This window comes from Xenopus tropicalis, chromosome 1 (genome assembly GCF_000004195.4).
Source record: "Xenopus tropicalis strain Nigerian chromosome 1, UCB_Xtro_10.0, whole genome shotgun sequence".
Lineage (NCBI taxonomy): Eukaryota > Metazoa > Chordata > Amphibia > Anura > Pipidae > Xenopus > Xenopus tropicalis.
The window spans coordinates 132,311,745-132,331,216 of NC_030677.2; the positions used below are offsets into that span (position 1 = coordinate 132,311,745).

Consider the following 19,472-nt stretch of genomic DNA (forward strand, 5'->3'; position numbering starts at 1 on the left):
GAAGGATATTATAGCCTTAGGGCTCTGGCACACGTGGACTAATCGCTGTGCCGCGATTTCCCTGAAATCACGGAAGTTTCCTCTCAAGGCAACTTCCGCAATTTCAGGGAAATCGCAGCACCGCATATGCCATCCCACCAGCGATTTACATTTTCGCCAGTGGGATGGCATTTCGGGGAGATTAGTCACCCGCGAACAGGGAGATTTGTTGCAGGCGACTAATCTCCCCGTTTGCCAGAGCCCTTATACACGTGGGTTAAGCCTTCAAGGTAGAAAAAAAAGCATAGTGATATTCTGGTGATTCCCTTAGAAAGGCATTTTGGAGAGATAAGCCGTCTGCACTACCAGAGATCTATTGTGGGCGACTAATCTCTCCATGGGACATTACCCTTACTTGCAAGTGTTAAATGATTGTATTCAAATTGTCCAGAGGTTGTTTGGATCTAATTTAAGAAGCTTGATTATATTATTAATAGTGTATAAATGTTGCCAGTTCATTCTGGTTATGGTTCTGTGACCGAAAGATAACTAATCATTTTTAAAATTGTATTTTCTGTAGATTGAGCTCTTCAAAAAAGATGTGGAGTCTTTTCAAACAGAATTAAGCGCTGTTTCATCAACTGATACATCTAGTATTAGTGTGTATGAGTATTTTCATATTTCTCCTATAAAGGTAAGACTTGCAAATATACCTGCATGTATGTTTTTTAAGAAATTCAATAGGAATATCAATAAGAAAGCCACTTGTTTGCAAAACAATACTGTAATGTAAAAAAAAGTCGGTAAATTATGCTGTGCTGTGTCATTGTGAATTATTAGTACTTTCAAGTAACAATCAAAAGCGCAGCTTCTGGATAGAAACAGTAAGTTTTATCTGCTTTTCTTTACCTTTCAACAGTTGCATTTAAGCTTTTCTCTAAGTACTGGTGGAGATGATGGTAATAAGGAACAAAGAGACAAGGAATTAATTCCTGTTCAGTCTCTGAACCTTCTGCTGAAGAGTATTGGAGCTACCCTTACAGATGTCCAGGATGTTGTATTTAAGTATGTTTTAACTAATTAAATCTCTTACTACTGCAGTCATGTAGGCTTACTGGAACAAAATGATAATACTGATGTCATTTACAGGCTGGCATATTTTGAACTTCAGAATCAGTTCTATACAACGCAAGAGCTGCAATGGGAAGTCATTAGACATTATTCCAAACAGGTACAAATGTAATTTGTAATAAAGTGGTAAGATTTAGCCTAATGATCTAACTAAATAGTAACTACAGTAGTGTCTTCTATGGCTGTGTTAATTTTTATCCACATTAGTTTTTATGTAATAATATTTTTTTTTGTTAAGTTCAAAATAATATTTATTTACAATAGTGTACTACAAATTTAGGTTGAATGACAATTAAATGATGATGTTTCCACAAAGAGATCTGTGGACTGGGGGCCAAAAAATTTTTTTGGAGGAACTCTCAGCATTTCCAGCATGCACAGGCAGAAAGGATCCTTTCTCTCCTAGACTTTCTTGCAATATTGGCTGAATGTCTGATCCAACAATTTTGCAATATTTTAATTTACTATGTGGCCCAAAGTATGTGGGCATCTGTCTGTCCAAAATCTTTTAGTCTTCTGAGAATACTTTCACTAGATTTGTTACAATTGTCTATGGGGTTTGCTTCCATTATTCCACAACATCATTACTGAGCTTGGACACTTCTGTTAGGAATCTGGTCTGGCTTGCATTCAGCATCCCAATTCATCCCATAGGTGTATAGTTTGGTAAAGGACAGGCATCTGTGCAGGCCAGTCAGATTCTTTCACTTTTATTTCTGCAAATCAAATCTGCATTTGTGCTTTAGGAGCACTCTTGGCCAGAAACAGGAACATGACATTTGCTAACTGTTAGGAATTACCATTAGGCTGTGACATAAAAAAGTTACATACCTACAATGGTGTACGGTATGTAAAAACACACAATGCATAACACAGTGTACCAATGCAGGCACAAACAAGCATCCACAGTGGTAAATCACTCCTAAGTTGAATAGATGGCATAGATGTGTTAGTGAACTGTGTGATTTCTGCCATGGTCATTTTTGTGGTGTTAGTCAGTTGGGTGTGTAAGCAAAAATTGGAACTCTGGAATTAATATCTACTCAGAGTTTACTCCATGACTTTCTTGCACAATAAAAAAAAAAGCACAATTGACTGGCATTGTCCTGGCCCAAGTATAGAATATCGTACATTGTCACAAGTACCATTGTGAATGACGTATAAGTGTGGGCAAAATGGCAGTCAAGTTTGTGCTTTGTACAGCACCTTTGTTTGTAAATTAGCATTTTTCAGTATAGCTTGTGCTGCAATGCCCATAATGACGTGCCAATTCCTTTAGTCTAGAAATTAGAATGACAATATAAAAGAGACAGATAGATGTTGCCTTGCTTTAATTACATGTGTTTTCTTTATTAGGCAATTAAACAAATGTATGTGCTGGTCCTCGGCCTGGATGTGCTGGGTAATCCATTTGGGTTTTTCAGAGATCTGTCTGAAGGAGTTGAAGCATTTTTTTATGAACCGTACCAGGTATGGTGTTTTGGTAATAATTAAAAGAGAGAGAAAAAGATAAATCAGTATTGGTTTGCTATTAAATAAATACAGTTCTATGTTGTGCTGCCATATTATGTTGTGCTGCCATATAGTTTCACATTTATTTGGCATCTTTTTCCATAACAGGGTGCGATTCAAGGTCCTGAAGAATTTGTTGAAGGGATGGCACTTGGGGTCAAGGCTCTTGTGGGAGGCGCAGTTGGTAAGCCTATTAATAGTATTGTGTTTAAGTATGAACAGTATTGCACATAATATAATTTATTTAAAACGTCAACCTTTTATAGAAGTACAGGTATGTGCATTTATTTAGAAAAATGGATGTATTACATAATTTTCATGAAATAGCAAGAAAAAAAAGTTCTTTCTTCTGTTGCACAAGGGACTCTTGGACTCATAATTGGATATACAAACTAAACTATGCAACTTAATTTTCTGACTTGAAAAACAATACCCTTCTCTTTCACAAACCATTATACCTGGCCATGCAATCACAAGTACATAGCCATTATAAATGACTGGGAGCAAGCATATCTTCAAGACAAAGATACCTTGGAAATTATTGTTTCTTAAAACACATGCAGCCCTTTAAAGTTTGACACATGAAGGGCCCTCTCTTTCAGTAAATTATACATTGCATCAGAAAGGATATTGTCACACATATTTGGCATGCTCTTTTTGTAAAACATCCATACATCTTTTTATTCTGTGGTATAACATGTTGCTGTATTTTAAATTATGTTAGGGGGTCTGGCTGGTGCAGCATCCCGCATCACAGGTGCTATGGCAAAAGGTGTAGCCGCTATAACCATGGATGAGGAATACCAACAGAAAAGGAGAGAAGCCATGAACAAACAGCCAAGTGGTATTAGAGAAGGCATTACACGAGGAGGAAAAGGCTTGGTCTCAGTAGGTTTTGGAGGGCTGTGTTTTGAAACTTGTTAATTATAAAAGGATAGTTGTGTTTATTATTAAGCAATTTACATTGTTTGTGGGAGCAGTGAGGGTGTGACCACAAACTTCATACATAGACAAGAAATCCTCTATACCTGTGTCAGTATAATAAGGACATTAAGATATTTTGTGCATACAGCTACTAAGAAATGCCCTCCCCTTTAAACAAAGCAGTAATTGTTTGTCCAAATATTGCAATATATTCAAGCTGGCCAGCTCCATCAAAGTCATCCCCAGTCTGGCCAGTCCTACACTATACTCACTTTCATCAGTTTTATCAAGAATTGTTTCATCAATACGTTTTACTAGCAACTTACTTTCTCTTGCCTACATTGGGGAACACAGGCACCATGGGGATGAAGATCCTGCAGCTTGGAGAATGGACACTAAAAGGTTAAAGTAGCTCCTCCTCCTGCTCAGGGCTTCGTCCCCCGCCTACTTCCTCTACTTGCCAGTTTTATTTTTAGTGTCCTCAGAAGGAGGACGGACGCTAGTGGCAGGGGAAAATGGTATAGACTACGGTCCGTGCCATGCCACATTGGGGCCAATGTTTTTTCTATTCTAGTGCCTCACAGCCTAAAACTGAGATTCCAGTGCCCATTGCCTTTCCGCTCTACGGAGGTCTGCAGGCTGAATTCCCCGGATACCCTGTGTGGATGGATCCCGCTCCCAGGAGGCTGCACCATCACACAAAAAACAGGGACATCTACTGGGCAGCATAGGCTGACGGATAGGGTAAGTATAACCCCCCATCCGTACTTCCGCCGCCGCCGCCGTCACCACCCCCAGGGCATTGGTCAGGGCATTACTCGCCATGCTCCCCTTCCCTCTTGCCTCTCCAGCAGTCTCCCCTGGTTTGGCGCCTAATCGCTGCCGCGCGCCTTCCCTCCTTCCGGCTCTCGGTTGCCGGCGGCCATCTTGGTGGAACGCACTTCCCCTGTGCGTTCCACCGCTCTTCGCCGGCGCGTGCGCATTGACGCGCGGTGGCCATCTTGCTGGAACGCACAGTGTGTTCCACCGTTCTTGTCGGCGCTCACTTCCGCGCGCATGGACGCACGGCGGCCATCTTGGTGGAACGCACTTCCTATGCGTTCCACCCCCTCTCATGCGTTCCACCGCCTCCTCGTCTCATCCGGCGGCCATCTTGGGACCTATTCACAGCGTGGTCTCTGCTGCTGTAGTCAGAAAACACTGAATTAAGGTAGGATGAGTTCCCTTATACTCTATGGGGAAAAAAGCCAGGGACTACCCCTTACACTCCCTCTCCCTCCCTTCCACAGCATCCATTCTCCGGACTAGCTGCTGCCTGAAGGGGGAATATCATCGCCTGCTACCCCTGCCTACTTACACCTCTGCCATGTCTGTTCCCACCGAGGACCCAACCAACCCTCTGCCCCAGACACAGGCGCGCACTACCCCTCTAGTGGCCTATTTTGCTTGTACAGCCTGCAAGCTCAAATTCACTAATGCGTCTGCGGACCCCATGTGCAGCTCCTGCAGACTGGTCAAGGGCCCAGCGCCCGCGCACCACATCGCATCCTTGCCTTCCTGCTCAGCGGCAGCCCCGGCTCCCCCACTGAGCACAGACTCAGAGTTGGTTCGCGCTCTAACCTTATCATTGGCAGGCCTCCAAAATTTAGCCAAGATACCCGAGACACTGGACAGAGTCCTAGAACACCTCTCGGCATCCCAGCATATTCCCCCCACTAAGGGAATCAGCTCCAAGCGCCCACCTCCTTCCCCTGAGTCCGCAGAGGACCTAGACGAGAGATCAGAGGAAGAAGGTCAGATTATATCAGGCGAAGATTCGGAGCAGGAGACCGACGCTCCCAGATCACAGAGGGAGGTGGAGGGCCTTATTCAGGCGGTACTCGAAGCCCTATGCATCGCAGATACTCCAGCCACTTCGGAGCCCAACAAGAGTATCTTCAAGCGCCAGAAAAAAGCCTGCGTTTTCCCAGCCTACGATCAGCTCGAGGAAATCGTCAAGGCGCAGTGGAAAACCCCGGATCACAGGGTGCAACTCTCCAAGCGCTTCACCCAATCTTACCCCTTCCCGCAGGACTGTATCGATACGTGGGCCTCCCCACCGACCGTAGACCCTCCGGTCTCCCGCCTGTCCAAGACCACCACCATTCCGGTGGCGGACGCGGCCTCGTTCAAGGATCCCATAGACAAACGCCTAGAGGGCTTCTGCAAATCCATCTTTACCGCCTCAGGGGCAGCCCTAAGGCCCATCTTCGCCACAGCGTGGGTATCCAAAGCCATGGAGGTTTGGGTGGAACAAGTGTCCCAACTATTAGGATCCGACGATCCACACACTGAACTTCTACTATCACAAATAGCCGATGCCAACTCATACATATGTGAGGCAGCGTTAGATGCGGCCAAGCTCATTGCAAAAGCCTCAGCACAATCCATCGCTGCCAGACGTTTCCTGTGGCTCAAGACTTGGTCGGCGGACCTCGCGTCCAAAAGATCCCTAGTCAGCCTCCCCTTCACAGGAAAACAGCTCTTCGGGGCTGAACTCGATAAAATCATCTCGCAGGCCACGGGGGGAAAGAGTACCCTGCTCCCACAAAACAAGCACAAGAGACCCCCATTCAGACGTAGACCGTTTTTTCGGCCCTTTCGTCAGGGCCAAAGACAAAAAGCAGCCTCTAAGGAGCATCAGACTTCGTCGGGGGGACACTTCCGACCCAGATACCCAGCCAAGCAGTCCACCTCTTGGTCCAATACTAAGAACACCTCCAAGTCCTCCCAGGACAAGTCCACCTCTGCCTGAAGGGGTGCCCACCCCCGAAGGCATCCCCTTAGGCGGCCGCCTAAGACACTTTCGGGAGGTGTGGCTAAACCAGGTACAAGACCCCTGGATCCTCCAAGTAGTCTCCAACGGCTACCTAATCGAGTTTTCTCAACCACCTCCCCAACGCTTCTTCATGTCACGCCTACCACTTCAGGAACCCAGACGCTCCGCCTACAAGGAGGTCCTGCGCAACCTGGTCTTCTCCGGAGTGGTGCACCCGGTCCCAACTTCCGAAAAGGGCAGAGGTTTCTATTCAAACCTCTTCATGGTGCCCAAGAGGGACGGCTCCTATCGCCCAGTATTAGATCTCAAGGCCGTCAACCAATTCGTCCAAAGACATCACTTCAAAATGGAGTCCGTACGATCAGTCCTAATGTCCCTCGAACCGGGAGAATTCATGGCGGTGGTAGACATCAAGGATGCGTACCTACATGTACCGATTCACCCCAACCACCACCGTTTCCTCAGATTCTGCGTGGCAGGGGAACACTGGCAGTTCGTGGCCCTTCCCTTCGGCCTGTCCTCCGCACCGCGCATCTTTACAAAGATAATGGCAGCAGCCCTAGCAGGCCTCAGACTTCGGGGAGTCAAGGTCATCCCATACCTGGACGACCTGTTGGTGAAGGCCCCCTCGGTGCTAGCAGCCAACCATCACCTCTCGATTCTGATCCAGTCACTGTCAAGTCTGGGATGGCTGATCAACTACCAAAAGTCAGTCCTCACACCAGCGCAGAGTGTGGAGTACCTGGGACTCACCCTGAATACTGCCGCAAGGAGAGTTTTCCTTCCTCCGGACAGAGTAGCCACCCTGTGCAGAAGGATCTCCACAATTCAACAAGCGGACAGCCTACCCTTACGCATCTGCATGCAGACCCTAGGCACAATGGTCTCAGCATTTCCAGCGCTGCCATACGCGCAACTGCACACCAGACCACTCCAGAGACTAATCATCCTACAACAGAGGAGGGACCGACAAAACCTGGACAGAGTAATATCAGTCCCACCACAGGTCAAGGCATCTCTCTCCTGGTGGCAACACCCACCCAGACTACAGTTAGGGAGCCCCTTCCCAAGTCACGAGTGGACAGTGGTGACAACGGACGCCAGCCTACAGGGCTGGGGAGGAGTCCTGGCAAGCAGAACGGTCCAGGGACGTTGGAAAAGGGAAGAACGCTCCCTCCCCATCAACATCCTAGAACTCCGCGCAGTCTTCCTCTCACTGGCTCACTGGACAAATCTCCTAAGAGGCCACCCGATAAGAGTACAAACAGACAATCAGACAGCAGTGGCCTACATCAACCATCAGGGAGGAACACGCAGCCAAAGAGCACTAGCAGAGGCACAAAGGATCCTACTATGGGCCGAACAGAATGTCCCTGCAATCTCCGCGGTCCACATTCCGGGAGTAGAGAACTGGACAGCAGATTTCCTGAGTCGTCAAACTCTAGACCAGGGAGAGTGGAGCCTCCACCCAGAGGCCTTTCAGGAAATCGTGGCAAGATGGGGCCTACCAGAAGTAGACCTCATGGCATCACGATACAACCGCAAGTTACCTCGATTCATAGCAAGAAGCAGGGACCCATCAGCACTGGCAGTAGATGCACTGGTAGTTCCGTGGCAGTTCGAGCTGGTATACGTGTTCCCACCCCTGGCCCTTCTGCCCCGAGTCATAAAGAAAATAAGAAGAGAGGGCATCAGCACCATCCTGGTGGCCCCCTACTGGCCACGCCGACCATGGTTCACAGACGTGATAGAACTCTCCGCAGACGAACCGCTCCCCCTTCCAGCCAGGGAGGATCTCCTGACGCAGGGTCCATGCGTCCACCCGAATTTACAGTCGCTGGCTTTAACGGCGTGGCTCTTGAGGCCCTAGTTTTAGCCAGGACAGGAGTGCCACGCGAAGCCATACCAACCATGCTGCGAGCAAGAAAGGCAGTCTCAGCCCACATTTACCACAGGATTTGGAAAGCATTCATCACGTGGTGTGAGACCAACAGCAGGGACCCACAGGTCCTGGAAGAGGGCAACCTTCTAATATTCCTTCAGGAGGGACTCCACAAAGGGCTCGCCCTCAGCTCCTTGAAGGTACAGGTGTCAGCACTGTCCGTACTTTACCAACAACAGCTGGCCTTACGACCGAACATAAGAACCTTCCTACAGGGTGCCCTGCGGATCGCCCCTCCGTACAGACACCCCATCCCACCATGGGACCTAAATCTGGTGCTGTCGGCACTACAGGAGGATCCATTCGAACCTCTGGACTCCATCCCTCTTTCAACACTGACAGCCAAGACCGTTTTTCTACTGGCAATCACATCGGCCAGAAGAGTGTCGGAACTTTCAGCCCTGTCTCACAAGTCCCCGTTCACCATCTTCCATGCTGACAAGGTGGTCTTGCGACCAACACCGGAATTCCTGCCGAAGGTGGTTTCGGAATTCCACCTTAACCAAGACCTTGTGGTACCTTCCCTATGCCCTAATCCCAAAAGCCATCAGGAGGAGAAACTTCACACCCTAGACGTGGTACGCTCGCTTAGGACTTACATAGAGGCAACGAAAAAGGTTAGAAAGGTGGACACCCTCTTCATTATACCGGAAGGCCCCAGAAAGGGTCTAAAGGCCTCCAAGACCACCTTAGCAAAATGGATTAGGGCTACCATCCTTAGAGGATACGCAACCAGAGGGAGACCACCACCCTTCCAGGTCCGGGCTCATTCTACACGATCATTAAGCACTTCGTGGGCCATGAGAAATCAGGCCTCCGCTGAACAGGTATGCAGGGCTGCGGTGTGGTCTTCCTTACATACTTTCTCGAAGTTCTACAAGATTCACACATACTCCTCTGCCGAAGCTAGCTTCGGGAGGAAGGTGTTACAGACAGTTATTCCTTGAACCACCAAGAGTTCATTGGATGTCCCACCCTCATGGGAATCTTTGGGACGTCCCCATGGTGCCTGTGTTCCCCAATGTAGGCAAGAGAAAGAGAGATTTTTGTACTTACCGTTAAATCTTTTTCTCTTGTCCTACGATTGGGGAACACAGGCCTTCCCTCCCTATGTTAATACGAGTTACTACAGTTCAAGGGTTACAGTTTTGAGTTATATCCAGTTAATCATTCTGGTTGGGGGTCTCCCGGGGGAGCTCCTTCTCCTAAGAGTGGGTTACAATTCTCGGCTAGGTCCTTTTCCTTCCTTCTTCGGTAAAAAACAAACTGGCAAGTAGAGGAAGTAGGCGGGGGACGAAGCCCTGAGCAGGAGGAGGAGCTACTTTAACCTTTTAGTGTCCATTCTCCAAGCTGCAGGATCTTCATCCCCATGGTGCCTGTGTTCCCCAATCGTAGGACAAGAGAAAAAGATTTAACGGTAAGTACAAAAATCTCTCTTTCTGAGGTTGCACTTTTTATTGGACACTGGTATCACCTGACAAAAGGGGTTGATGGAAAGTTGTTTAAACTATAGCAAAAGGTGAAGTTGTGTTTATCTGACAGGAATCAGGTGATTCCAGTTGGGTCCAATAAATAGAGTAACCAGTTGTTAGTTTTAAACTTGAAAACCAAGTTGCGGGTAAAAATCAGTACCTGTGAAAAATCATGATGAAATAATAGAATTCTGACAGGGAAAGCCTCAAAAAGTTAAAGCTTGCCAACTGATAGGGCACACTTGCCTCTACTGAACCACAACATCTGTGCCAAACGATGCTTACAGAATGCTGCTCTGAAAAACCATACTGGACTTCACAATAGTGGCAGCCATTTTGGCCAGAATCTGTCAAGTTTGGAATGTGAATACACGGCTTGCCTCTCCTGGTGACGTTGCACATATTATGCATGCTTTGAAAGTCTACATGTATATGGCCACTATTATACTTAATGGGGTTTCCATAATGAAAGTGAGGCTAGGACTAGCCAGAGCAAGGATCACTTTGACACAGCCAACCTAATGTATTCCCAGTTTGAGAGCATTTTTAGTAGCTTTATGCACAAAAATGTCATAATGTAGGGAATGATATACAATATATGAGTATATTAAGTCACTGAGTTCCATGAGCATTTCATACAGGGCATGGAACTCTGAGGTGACTGCCAAGTCCTCTTATTTTATAGCAGGGGCTGCCATATTTTATTTTTATATTACACACTTTCAGGGGAACTCTTACCCAGCCCCCAAGCCCACATAATCCCTGCCTGCCCGTGTCCCTTGCATCCCCCCGCTCCTTGCCTTGCAGGTGGGAAAGCGGCTGGGGGGGGGGGGGTGATTTATTTTACACTATAATGGAAGCAGACTCTGCAGTGCCAGCCCTCCTGAAAATCTCTTATATTTATAGTTGCATATTAAGCCAACAGTCTTATATATTTGAATTCTGGTTAGTGTATTGAATTTTAATAAAGCATGAGGTTAGCATTACTTTTTTGTATATCTATACCTTTTTCCTTTGGATCTTAAAGTGTTTTTCTCCCTAGGGCTTTGTCAGTGGTATAACAGGAATTGTTACAAAACCAATCAAAGGTAGAGTGCTTCATATTTTTTAAAATTGCAAATGATGGTTTGTAGTTCTGTGTGCCAGGGAATCTAACCACACAATGCATGTGCCAGGTGCCCAAAAGGAAGGTGCAGCTGGATTCTTTAAGGGTGTTGGCAAAGGATTAGTTGGAGCAGTCACAAGACCAACTGGCGGAATTATCGACATGGCCAGCAGTACATTCCAGGGTATTAAAAAGTAAGCAAATCTAAGTACCTACTGTGTTTAAATACTACTGTCAATAATAATTATAATACCATTTGTAATGTTCTTGGACTACTTGATTTCAGCTTGCTAAGTGATTGTTGGTATACATTATTTATGTGTGTAATCACTACACCCTGGCAGAGGTAAGTGCACAGATCAATTCTTTTGTAAATATACTCTCAAATATTTTGTCACAGAGCTACAGATTCTTCTGATGATGTCGAAAGTCTGCGTCCTCCACGATTTATTCATGAAGATGGAGTTATTCGACCATACAGAATGAGAGAGGGTGCAGGAAGCCAGATGCTACAGGTGAAGGCAGCACGGTTATAGTCATCATCCATAATCCATCTTAGAAAGAACTGCCATGAGTCAGGGGCATTTGTGTTTGTTACGTCATAACTTTTTATATATGTGCTTTAACAGTTGCTCAGGTTGTACATAATAACTTATACCCTCTTCCCATTGGTCAGAGATATTATCCACCCATTGCCTTACTTAGACAAAAAGGGCACAATTTAATATATACATACAGAACATTTGATACACAATACACAATTTGTCTTATATAAAAGTAGTACATGTACCTCTTAGATTGCCTTTAATATAACTCTTTTAAAAAAGCAAGGCACAATTAGGTTAGATTTATAGTTTTCCCAAAGATACTTTGTTACCAAAGATACCACACTATAAGTCTTAATGTTCTGACACTTCGTGGATATGACATAATTCTGTACTTTACACAAAATATGTGTGTGTGTGATGTTAAATCCTTTTTGTATTGATACAGTATTTACACAAACCTAGGGCTGTATCTTTTTAGAGAACTGAAATTCCTGCTATACAGGGCCTGCTAGAGTTAGAGCCTTACTTACCTGCCAGTAATAATAGATCCAGCTTCAAAACACTAGCCATGTTGCCAGGTTCTGCTCCTGTTTTACATTTCCATATTTTACCTATACTGACAGTGGGATTTCAACCAGCTGAACATTAAATGTTGTTAGATATATGTGTAATGTTGTCAAATGATTTTTATTTTTACACTTAACTGGTGTATTTTATCCCACCAGTTTTTACTTTTTTCTGTAAAGTATATAAACACCAAACTACCTTATGCAACATTCCTAACCTTCTCCAGCATTTGGTGAGCTGTAAATGCTGTGAAGTTATACAGAGAGTTGTAGTTAAATAACTGGTGCCTCAGGTTAGACCTCTCTTTCCTGCCTGGGTGGCAGATGAAGTATTTAGTGCTGACAGAGTCTCAAGCGCCTTATACATATAGTCAGTATGCTGCATATTGGTTTTGGAAAAATCAAAACTGAGGCTGGTTCTGCAAAAAAAAATATTTTAATATGTGAAAAGGAAGTGTAGGCATGGCAGCTCTGTTGCACAGGGTAGTATATTGATTTTAGCTTAATGATAACACTGCCTTACTTGTTTGTGTTTAATATGTGAAAGGGAAGTTTAGGCATGGCAGCTCTGCTGCACCAGGTAGTGTGATATATTCGTTGTAGCTTAATGATGAAACTGCCTTACTTGTCTTTTCTATTTTAACCCTTTGCCCTGTTAATTAAGTTTTTTAAAAGTAATATTTATCTATATTTTATCTAAAATGTTTATAGCGTTCCCCTTAAAATAGAACAGTCACTGATATAAACAGACACCCAAACTAAATGGTTCGTTTTTGAGATATAAATGGTTCATTAGTGTGTTTCTTTAAAGTATATGTAAACTTGAATGTACAGTTGCTCAGGGAGCTTTAAGTGCTTTTGCAATTGTATTGTTAATTAATTTTTTGTTTTATTTATTCCAAAGCTCTGCCTGCTGGTCAGTGTTTCCTCCTGGTCATTTGAAGGAAAACAGAACTCTTTTCATTTTATTCTGCACAGGAAAGAGCTCAGCAACCTGAGCAGATCAACATCAGAAGAGTTCTCTGTTTTCCTTCTAAATACTCTCCTTAACTGTAAGAACTGAAAAGCTGGTGGCGCCATTGTTACACAATTCATTGTATTAGCAGTTAATAAATAGCTTAATAGCTTTGGAACAAATAAAAAAAATAATTATGGTAAATTGCAAAAATTTGAGAGGCAGCACCCTGAACAATTTTACATTTTCTTAACTGCTTTAACCAAACTTTTTTTTCTACCGCAGTAAAAACCTAAATCATGCTGCTCTTGAGTACTGCATTGCTGTTTGTTAATTCATTCTGGAATCAGTTACTTACAGCATGAGTGTTTGGCTTGCAGCTGGAAACAAGTTGAGAAGCTCACAATTAACGTGTTTTTTAAGCCATAAGTAAAAACATTACAGACTGTTTGTAAAACATTTATTAAACATGCAGTTTGTGTGTTTGTTTATATTAGTGACACTCTCCATTTTAAGGTACAGAACTATTTCCTCAATATATAGCCATACCTATATTTTAAATATATTTCTTCTGGTATTTCTTTTTTAAAAGGAAAGGGTATAGCACAATTTATCTAACAAAATGGATAAAAACAATTTTTTTTATTACAGAAAACAAGTTTTATTGTATATTTTAGAAGTCAGTTTTATATTTACTTTTACTATTTTAATCTTATCTGTGTATCAAATATACTGCCCCATTATATGTTACATGTGGGGTTACTCATATGCTGTTTTTAGGTTGATTTTTGTAGTTTTCTTATTGTATGTTTATTGTATAAGCACAAATGGTTCCCATATCTTTGTTCTTGTTTCAAAGAGAATTTATATAATAAAAAGGTTAATTAATCCAAGCCAAGTGAAATTGTTTTTGTGTATTGATATGAATTATTTTTACTAGTTCTAGTTTTGTGGTCAATAATCTGTGGTGTGTATTTTCATGCGTAATTCTTTAATCCATTATTTGGATATAATTTTTTTAATGTTTTCAGAAGTGCATGTTTTGTGAAAATAGTATGTTGACCATATTATTGTGGTTATGGAAAGACTGGAATATTCGTGGAATATTTGTGATTTACCAGTAAGTAGAAAGGAAGGTGAAATTAATGGATAGACTTTGTGTGAGGTTTCTGAGCTACTTTGTCTTTCACAAAGATCAGCAGCACGATGGTATGGCTTTCCATCTCCAAAAGGCAATGAAATAAAACATGCAGTTATAGAATGTTTACAACTATTTTTAAAAAAAAAGTTATGTCCAGATTCATTCACAGGTTTTTAATGAGAGGTTTTGAGACATTTTCAGTTCAGAGACCATTCACTCTTATTTCTGGTTATGTGATCTCCCCCAGAGATCACCTGACCAGAAATAAATTAACTCTAACTCTAATGGGAAGACGTGTGGGAGTAAAAGTCAGAACTCTTGGCGATGCGGCCTAACATGTATGTGTGCCTTGGTGTGTTTGTGTGCACACTGAATCCTATTATCCCAGGGGGCGGCCCTTAGTACTAAAAATGGCAGTTTTCTATTTATGATTACCCTATGGCACATGCTGGAAAAAAAATACATTTTTATGAAAATGGTTAATTTAGATGAAGCAGGGTTTTACATTTGGGCTTGTTTATGCAATATATTTTCATTGTCCGAGCGTATATTTTTTTTTTAATTAGGAACAATAAAAACATTGATGGGCAGAGTATCAACAAGCAGGGCTTTAGACCTGTGAATATGCAAGACAGAAAATAAATATCTACTCCAAACTATATATTCCCCTCTCTTAGGGGAAGTCCTAACGCTATATCTGTACACTATTTTCTCCATATTTTTACCTTAAGCATATTAAAACCTTATTAGATTTGTAATTTAACTTTATCTTTCAAGATTACGGCTTTAAACTGATAAGCATGCATGCCCAGGTACTAGGAGAGTCATTTCTTTTTTGGATATTTTTTGTTTTGCTGGTAAAGTTTGCCGTGCCACATAGCCACTAGTTTGCTGTTATCTATATGGTTGTTGTGGGTTACCTGACTGGGACAAGCTTTCTCTGTACCATTCTTCATATCCTTCCATATTTTTCATTTTCTGCCAAGCAAGCTTTTGGTTTGAACGAACACTTGTATAAATATTGGAACAGTTAAAGAATAGTGAAAAAGAAATGTATAGAATTATAAAAATGCTATACATTCATAGAACTTTGTTACTCGAGGGATGACTATGAACTATGTACATTTTTGTCAAATGTGAGTAAATTCATGATTGCTATAAAAACTGATCTGAAAGCATAGGAGTGTATTTTTAGAATGGTACTGAAAGATGCAAAGCATTTTAAAAATACTAAAGGGCAAAGGGGCAAAATGTTTTATTTACTTTGCACACTGCCTGCTGTGAGCACCCACGGGCTTTTTTAGCAGAAATGTATTTATGAGGGGTGGGCAGGGGACACATGGGCACTCCTCCTTCCTTCCCTCCTAACATGTACATCATTCATGCACACATGGTGCTAAGGAGCACTGCCATCACTGTCTTCTAACGCACAGGTCTTGTGCTGCGAGATGCTTTGTGCTGCCTAACGCACTTGCACTAGTGCATTTGTAAATGTCCCCATATACAAGGTTTATTCACACTGTACTTAACAACCAAGATACCAAGAGGCTAACTTACTAAAAGGTAAAAATTCTTCACAAGTCCCTAGAAAGAACAAAGGAATTTGTCACCATTTGGTTCTGGATGAGTATTCTGCTTTAATTCAGTGCAATTTCTTTTAACAAAAGAAAGCAAATACCATTTGTAGATATTAGTAATAATACCAGTTATTAATTGCAGTATAAAACACTTTTGAGTTGATAATCTCACAGCCATTTTTCATCTTGGGCTTTTTAAAGTGGACCTGTCACCCAAGCATAAAAAGCTGTATAATAAAAGCCCTTTTCAAATTAAACATGAAACCCAAACTCATTTTTTATTAACACATCCAAACCCATTATAAAAGCATTTAAAAATTCCAGCTCAATCATATATTGCCTGCCCCGCCCCTATGCCTTAGGTATAGAAGTGGGGCAGACAGTTACTTTCACTTTCAATTCAGAACGAAATGTGATTTTGTAACCAGTGCATGGACATGGGCATCAGGTCCCCTCATACTGGCACAGAAACAACATTTTGTTGCCTTAATAACAGTGTCCACAAAATGGTGCCTACCTGTTTGCTGCAATTGGGAATTCCAATGCTGAAGAAAATAAGGTTAAATAATTGATATAGTGTAAGTGAAGTTTTAATTTGCTTGGCAAACACAATAGAAAACAATTTGGAATTATTTCTTAGGATGACAGGTCCTCTTTAAAAAAAATTGTACAGGTATAAGCCCCGTTATCCAGAATGCTCGGGACCAAGGGTATTCCGTATTAGGGGTCTTTCCGTAATTTGGATCTCCATACCTTAAGTCTACTAAAAAATCAATAAAACATTAATTAAACCCAATAGAATTGTTTTGCATCCAATAAGGATTATTTATATCTTTATATCAATTACATGGTTCTGTTTTATTATTACAGAGAAAAAGGAAATTTAGTTTTAAAATTTGGAATTATTTGATTAAAATGGTCTATGGGAGACAGGCTTTCCATAATTTGGTGCTTTCTGGATAACGGGTTTCCGGATAAGGGATCCCATACCTGTAGTAAACAATGTAATTTAACTTGCAAGTAGGGACCACTAAAATAAAAGACTGCTTTAGCTGTAAGTCCAGCTGACCCTGGAAACGTGCCCTTTATTCCTATTTCCAATAATGTAGATCTCCATACCTTAAGTCTACGAAAAAATAATTTAAACATGAAATTAACCAATTAGGAATATTTTGCCTCCAATAAGGATCCATGAAGCTTAGTTACAAGGTACTGTTTTATTATTACAGAGAAAAATAAAATCATTTTTAGAATTTGCTTAAAATAGAGTCTCTGGGAGATGGCCTTCCCATCATTTAGAATTTTCAGGATAATGGTTTTCTAGATAGCAGATTCCATACCTTCATGTGCTGCAAGAAACAAAAGTAATGTGCATTGACTGCTACTTTCCCTCCATCCCTTTCATCATACTGAGAAAGAAGTGCAAAAATAAGGTGTTTTTATGATACAAACACTGGCGTATAGGCCAATCATTTTCTATTCTCATTTTTTTCTAGAAAATTGAAAATGGAAGATTTGCCAAATGTAAATATTTTGCACATGCAATGGTCAATAGTTCAGACTTACTAATGGTGATGAAAAGGTAGGTTAACATTTTCAGTTTTTATAATGCTTGGATATAGCGCCTTGTAGACAGCACATAATTTCAAAGCTTTTTATTCCTTTACTTAAATATGGTGTTGGCCAATCAGAAAATTGAAATGTGTTTATGAAAGATATCTTTGCAAAGGGGAAGAAGCACTCCAGTCTGTCGGCAATGCCTTTAAATCATTTATTTGCAGAAATGGACAGACAGCACAAGCTTTCGGGGGTGACCCCTTCTTCAGGTGCAATCACCTCCGAAAGCTTGTGCTGTCTGTCCATTTCTGCAAATAAATGATTTAAAGGCGTTGCCGACAGACTGGAGTGCTTCTTCCCCTTTGCAAAGATACATGGAAAAAAGGCTTGGGAGCGGCTGTGGAAGTTAAGCACCCTCTGAGAATATGTATGTAAGTGGTGTGCTGAAGATTTTTGTTTATGTTTATGAAAGATATCACATACCGTATACCTTAATACAAATAGACCCAATTCATTTTGAAAATATCCTAAATGTATATGTATTAATATGCAAACCCAAGGCTGTTAGTTTTGTTTGTTATATGTTGTTTGGATGCTTGTATAATCCTTAGGCAATATAATAATGCATTTGTGCCAGTTATGCATGAAATGCTTCATTATAAGTAAATGTAGTTTACTTGTAACTAAAGGCCATAACATTGAATATTGGCTCCATACACATGTATAGCAACAAAAAAAAATGTACATTTTACATTTAGGGAACTTTATTTGTTTTCAGGTCCTTTCAAATTTGTTATTTAATTTAACAGTCTATTAAGCTGCGTGTTAGACGCAATTCCTATGTAACAGCAAATATGCTCTTTCTGTAGCGGAGTTCTATTTGTTACAAGAGGAACGTTCGGCCAACTCACATGCGAATGGCAATACAGTTTTGATGAATTCACCAAAGAGCCTTTTATTGTAAGTGGCCGAAGACTACGGATTGAAGCAAAGGTATGATGTGTTTTTATTAGTAACATATCCACAAGAATAATAGTGGCATGGTGGGTTTCAAGGTAGTATATGCACCACTTTCTGTGATGGTCAGAATTCTGATTGAAAGATCAGCTAGAGTAAGGGCTGTGGATATCCATGCTTTACACCAATATATTAGTAGGTGCTTAACTACAGTATCCATCAGCCTTCTGGAAGCTACAGCTAGAAAAGTGAAGGTTGCCTGGGCCTAGTGTAGAACAGCAGGGACAATAGTTGCATTTACAAACATTAGATATTTCTCAAGGCCAGACCAATCTCTAACCAATCACAGCAATCCAGGTTCTGGATTTGAATGTTGGCATTTGTTTGCTAACTGCAATAGTAACGTCAACAAGTCTAGTCTGTATGAAACTGGGATAATGTAGCAAAAGTCTTAAGGTCCCCATACACTATAAGATCCGCTCGCTTGGCGATGTCACCAAGCGAGCGGATCTTCACCTGATATCCCCACCTACGGGTGGGCGATATCGGGTAGCCCTGGGGCCAAACGATCGGATTACATTTGTGGTTATGGGGCAGTCGGTTCGGGGACCGCATCAACGAGCCGATGCGGTCCCCGATCCGACTGGATTTTCTAACCTGGCCGATCGAGATCTGGCCAATTTCAGGCCAGATATCGGTTGGCCGGGCCGCTATGTTCTGCCCATACACGGGCCGATTAGCTGCCGAATCGGTCCAAGGGACCGATATCGGCAGCTATAGTTGGCCCGTGTATGGGGACCTTTACTTCACACCAGGTCCAGTTACCCATAGCAACAAATCAATTTACTCTTAAACAGATGACCAAAAGATGCTATTTTCTTATGGCTTCTACTAAACCTGGTGTAAGCCTGTACTTTTTTTTTTTTTTTTTTTAACATTGCCACCAACAAGCTTGTTTTTAATGTATAAATAGCCAGTGTATTCAGTTAGGTCCATAAATATTTGGACATAGACAACTTTTCTAACTTTGGTTCTTTACATTACCTCAATGAATCTTAAATGAAACAACTCATATGCAGTTGAAGTGCAGACTTTCAGCTTTAATTCAGTGGGGGAACAAAACAATTGCATAAAAATGTGAGGCAACTAAAGCATTTTTTTCAACACAATCCCTTCATTTCAAGAGCTCAAAAGTAATTGGTCAATTGACTCAAAGGCTATTTCATGGGCAGGTGTCAATTATCAATTAAGCAGATAGAATGCCTGGAGTTGATTTGAGGTGTGGTGC

General features: G+C 42.0%; 1 protein-coding gene across 1 annotated transcript in view; it reads left to right on the plus strand.

Moving 5' to 3' along the window:
* Positions 1–19,472, plus strand: part of vps13a (vacuolar protein sorting 13 homolog A) — a 97,945-nt gene that overhangs the window by 73,537 nt on the left and 4,936 nt on the right. Inside the window, exons 60-70 of the mRNA XM_031890907.1 lie at positions 560–673; positions 899–1,044; positions 1,129–1,210; positions 2,467–2,580; positions 2,731–2,806; positions 3,347–3,510; positions 10,821–10,866; positions 10,954–11,077; positions 11,284–11,398; positions 17,167–17,252; positions 18,097–18,220. Coding sequence (XP_031746767.1) covers positions 560–673; positions 899–1,044; positions 1,129–1,210; positions 2,467–2,580; positions 2,731–2,806; positions 3,347–3,510; positions 10,821–10,866; positions 10,954–11,077; positions 11,284–11,398; positions 17,167–17,252; positions 18,097–18,220 — 1,191 coding nt within the window. The remainder of the gene's footprint in view (positions 1–559; positions 674–898; positions 1,045–1,128; positions 1,211–2,466; positions 2,581–2,730; positions 2,807–3,346; positions 3,511–10,820; positions 10,867–10,953; positions 11,078–11,283; positions 11,399–17,166; positions 17,253–18,096; positions 18,221–19,472) is intronic.